Genomic DNA, 5,270 nt, shown 5'->3' with positions numbered 1-5,270 from the left:
TGTGTGTGTGTGTGTGTGTGTGTGTGTGTGTGTGTGTGTGTGTGTGTGTTACCTCTGCCTCGTAGATAAAGAGGATGACGTAGGTGATTGTGTAGACTGTCATGTAGATGCTCAACTTAACCGACCCGCTGTGACTGATCCTTGCTCTGTCACACATTTACACATACACAAAGAGGGTAAGAGGTCAAACACAGGTTAGCAGAAGATAAGAACACCCACTCAAAGATACACAGACAGAGGAAGTGATGCATGGAAACACAAAATCACACATTTGGTTCTTTACACACAAAGCAAAGACAGCATAGTCTAAAAAGCAGCTATGCAACACCTTACAGCAAAGGCCTGGTGTGTTCAGCTCTGAACTTTACAAATATTAAATGGCTGCAGACTTATGGACATGACAGGCTGTGAAAAAAGCTCTCCGTATTCATAAAAGCAGAAATTAACGCTTATTTATTTGCAGTCAACAAATATAACAAGTATTTTCAAATATCCTTTTGCTCTGACTAATTCAGCACCACACACCGGAGAAATCACATCAAAGTTGTAGTTAACTTATCAGTTTCTGCAGATAAACAGCCATGGTTTTCGCTTGATAGTGATGCCGTTTTAAGTTTATTCACCAGGGCTTTAGAGGGGTTTAATAAGTCTAAGAGATTCTTTTGAGCCCAGAGGAGGGTGTAATCCTGGAGTCGAAGAAGCCAGCTTAAATCTTGCAAGCTCAGTTTTCGTTACAAGAGTTCCGTCTGGAAAATATTCACAGAGATTCAACTGAGCCCGAAGCAGGACCAATCTTCCAACTGTGAGCAGTGGTTTAGATGATGACTCACCATGAAGCAAAACTCAAAACCTTGTGAACTGCCATTTAATTTAGCTGTTTCTCACATAAACTGACTCAGAAACCAACACCTAGGGATAGCTTGGAAGAATAGCAACAATGTTTAAGAACAGGTAGTATGTTGGACTGGACATTCAAAATTACATTCGTAAATCATTTATTGTGCGTGCTATCTGAAATGATGCCCGTCCCAAGCAAATGTCCATCAATCCTTGCCAGAAAACAGGAAGCAAACAAAAAATGTGTCAGCTGGCTTTGCAGGGTAATCCTGCAGCAGACCCAAAAACAACATCAAGTTCACATCAGAGAAGCATCCATCTGTCACAGTCCTTTGACATATCAGGTGTTCATCCACACCATCACACCCAGCATACTAACTGACTTTTTGACTGACACCTAACATTGTCATTTCATGAGATACTGTTATGACTGTGACAGTGAGGCCCAAGAGACGGTGGCAGCATAAACACACCTGCACAAGCTGACAGTCTTGCATTAACAAACACACATGGGCTTGAAGAAACACAAGAACACACACGCAAGCGCGCACACACATACACATAAAAGTGCAAACCCCCACCTGGTGACTGTGAAACCTTTGCCCAACAATATGAGCATCAGAAGGAACACCAAGAAACTGACGGAGAACAGTAATTTCCCTGGAGACGGACAGAGAGAAGGAGTGAGACAGAGGGGGGTAATTAGGTGGCGGTTTCCAAATCTGTAATATCATAGGGGAAATATAAAATCAGGTTGTCACACACATGCAGAATCATGCATGGTCGTGCCTCTGCCCATCAAACCAGCTATTGCACTTTGCCACCCACACACATCCCTCATTGTCCACTCATTCATCCTGCTCAGGTAGAGAGTGTTTTTTACAGTGCAGAGGCAGATGCAGAGGCAGTCAGTCAGTCAGTCAGTGGCCAATGCAGTAAAAGAACTCACCAAGTATTTTCAGGCTGCCGTTGCCAACTCCATCTCTAGCATACAGGCCCCAGTAGACACAATGGAACAACAGGCTGAGCACTGCCAAGTAGAAAAAAAGATGCAGGGAAGACAGAAATGGGGAAAATAAGAGAAAGGGAGAAGGAGGAAGAGTGGAAAAAGATGTGACAGCAGGAGATGGGGGTGTTGGAAGAGGAAGAGGGGGAAAAGGAAATAAGAAGGAGATGTCACAAAGAAGAAAAGGTAAAGAAGACAGGGAGATGTTAATGAGGAAAGAGAAAATGGCAGGGGTAGGAGAGGGGGATAGAAATGGAGAGTGGAGAAGAGAGATAGAAAAGAAGAGGTATTGATAAAAAGGAGAAGAAAAAGAGCAGAAGGCTTAAGAGAAGTGGGAAGAGAGGAAGAAAGAATTAGGGGTGGCAGGAGAATCAAGAAGGGATTTGAAGATGGGACAAACAAGCGAGAGAAAAGAAAGTGAGATAAGGGGGAGATGAAAAAGGAAAGGAGAGGTTGAGGGGGTTGTTCATCAGTAACAGCATGCTGCACTGAACACTGCAGCGTTGCTCGTGGTTTGCAAAAGTTGCTATTCAGAGGCTAATAAGGGCGATAATATCTCAGCTCTTGAAATGGGGATTAAGGTATAAGATGCTGCAGCCGTGTGAGAGGTCCATTGTCGTATTGAGTGTGTGTGTGTGTGTGTGTGTGTGTGTGTGTGTTTGGGACAGAAGCTCTCACCTCCACACCTGCTGCCATCATAAACATTTTGTAGGTTGGTGAAGAAGCTGTCTTCCCTTCAGATTGTCTGCAGGGAGAAAAAAAGATAATATAGAGCTGTTGAGGGGTGTGTGTGTGTGTGTGTGTGTGTGTGTGTGTGTGTGTGTGTGTGTGGAGATAGAGATAAAAAGGATGGAGATATGCTAACAGATGGCGAAGGAGAGAGGTAAAGAGAGTGTGAGACAGAGAGAAGGAAAAAAACAAGGAAGCGGGCCAGATAAATGGGGAAGAGCGACCATTAGTATGCATCCACCTTGTGACGCCGGTCTCTAGATGAGACCTTATACATCTTCTCCCCTCTCCCTCCCTAAGCTGTGAGAACATATTTTTAATGTGAATTTAAGCAGCCAATTTTACTACAAAAACACTTACGCAAACAAAAGTGGCCCAGAGGAAAATTTACAGGGGCAGGAAGGGTCATAAACGTTCCCACACACTCAAAGCTGCCATGTATAAGCCCAGGCTTGGCTGGCCAGACACTGCTGGATCCTTCTGTGACTTTCTAAAAAGGTAATCTAATGGTGACTATCAAAAGAATTTCTCCCAAACATGAAAAGAGTCATCTTCAATATTTTATAACCTAAACCACTATCTTTCATAATCTATAGGTATTGTTTTCATTTGGGTAAAAGTAATGAAATAAAAGTCCCTTTAGCCCTGTTTTCTTCAATTTCTACAACACACTACATTGTTATGTGTATGTCCTTTGTTTGACTTTAACTTGTGCAAATAAATAAAACTCAAGCCTCCATGTCAATGACTACTCAAAAGAAGCTGGTAGAAGCAATATCCACATGGGGAATTGAGAAAATACAGTGCATTCAAAGTCTGTCAATTTGCTGGAAATCACAAAAAGATTTCAGCAGAATTCAAAAGCAAAAGGATCCATTTGCACCTCATTACATAACTTTGTTCCTCTGCAGAATGGAAAGCAAAGCATGAAATAAACTTTGCCTAACACCTAGTATGGCCCACTTCAATTTCCAACCAATGCACTCAGTTTTGGATACATTTGACTAGAAGACACTTTGATGACACTGAATTAATGTGAAGGATAATTTATGCTAATTTTGGAGCTTAATATCCAGATTCCTTCACTTTAAAAAGAAAAAAAATGTTTTCACATACTAACTGTGGGATTTAACTATACAGATAGTTTGGGTTTTACTAGCCCAGATATAAAAACATTCGTGTCTGATATTTCTGCCTTCGCGGAAGTAAAATGAGGATTTGGTACTTGCAGCATTTAAAAGCATTTAAAAACATTTTATAGCAAAATCTCTTTCCAGAATCAGAATCCTTCAGTGTCCATGTTTCATTGCTTCCCCCAAGGAGTTTGAGTTTTTTTTTTATTTGTCTTTCAGCATGATGACGAAAAAATGACTGGCCCGATTTTCATAAAATTTGGGGGAGGAGTGTAGCACGGGCCAAAGAAGAATTTTTGGGGCAAATTCTTTCTTACGGGCATTGGTAACCAGTAGTGTGGCGTGACTTTGCCACTAGGTGGGGCTACGCCTTTATAGGTAGCTCTGTGTATATTGGCCGTCTTTGTTATGTTACTAGTTGGGAATGGTTTCTACCAACAACACAAAAATAGCCCAAATAAAAACTATAGACAGTGTGTTCTGTGGAATATCCAGAGTATCTGTTGCTGTTACATTTTTCATATTGTATATATTTTTTAAGCTGTGAGCACAAAAACAAATTCACATTCCATTCTATTGGGGATATCGCAAAGTCCTGGCTAATGAAACTAGCCAAAAAAGACAGAGCCACTGCACCACTACAACCAGTTGTGTTTTTGTAATTTAAGTAAATTCATTTTAACAGTTATAATATATAAGATATACGGCTGCACAGGAAACCCTAACAATACATGAAAAAAGCAGGGAATGAGTGACAAGAGTTTTCACTGAGCGTTAAGTCATTCCCAGGGCTTTTGTTCTGAGCTGCTTCGGGTTATTTGAGCTGTGACCTTCATGTGACAAACTCGCTTCACTAACCCTAAGGCTACCGCTACCTTCTCCATTCAACCGTTCACCTTTACACAAAAACCAAACCCCACTCTCGCCATCCTCTCTCTCCTGCTTTCTGTGTTGCTCATACTCTGTTCTGACAAACTCCCAGCCCGAGAAGAAAAATAGGCACACGCTCCCCCTTTACTATTCAGAGGAAACATGAGAACTTACTCTTATGCCATCAAGAAAACATGTCGATTTTATAATAGATCTGATGAAAAGGGCACTTAATGACTGCCGCAGGCTCTGAAAGTCAGAATAAATTGTCTCATTCGTAGAAAAAGAGGGAGGAAGAGAGATACAGTAAGTGGAAAAGACAGTACTTACAGGCAAAGTAGCAGGAGAGGAGGAACACCAAGGAGAAGATGACCAGGAACGTGATGTCCGTCTCCAAGATTCCTGTGAATATGGGTGGAGAAAGTAGAGGAATGAAAGAAAAATGAATAATTAATGGGAAAGAAAGATTGAAAAAAACAGGAAGATGGAAAGAGGATTAAAGAGGAGGTAGAGTCAAAACCAGAAAGTAAAGGAGTCAAGGTTTGGAGAATAGAAAGGTAAAGAAGAGAAGGGCAGTAGAGGAAAAAAAAGTAGAAAAAGGAAAGGATGAAAACCCAGAGTCAGACACGTGATGAGGATATTGGATTAGTTAAAAAACGAGAGTGGGGGGTGGGGGGGGCATTGGAGATGTAGGA

The 5,270-nt window shown here is 41.5% G+C and overlaps 1 protein-coding gene across 1 annotated transcript in view; it reads right to left on the bottom strand.

Annotated features, from left to right (window-relative positions):
- Positions 1–5,270, bottom strand: part of tmem145 (transmembrane protein 145) — a 40,219-nt gene that overhangs the window by 8,220 nt on the left and 26,729 nt on the right. Inside the window, 6 exon segments of the mRNA XM_032518699.1 lie at positions 53–146; positions 1,419–1,497; positions 1,787–1,868; positions 2,522–2,559; positions 2,562–2,588; positions 4,906–4,977. Of these exon segments, the coding sequence (XP_032374590.1) occupies positions 53–146; positions 1,419–1,497; positions 1,787–1,868; positions 2,522–2,559; positions 2,562–2,588; positions 4,906–4,977 (392 nt within the window).

This window comes from Etheostoma spectabile, chromosome 6 (assembly GCF_008692095.1).
Source record: "Etheostoma spectabile isolate EspeVRDwgs_2016 chromosome 6, UIUC_Espe_1.0, whole genome shotgun sequence".
Taxonomy (NCBI): domain Eukaryota; kingdom Metazoa; phylum Chordata; class Actinopteri; order Perciformes; family Percidae; genus Etheostoma; species Etheostoma spectabile.
The sequence above is the reverse complement of the archived record's forward strand: the minus strand, read 5'-3'. Positions and strand labels throughout refer to the sequence as shown.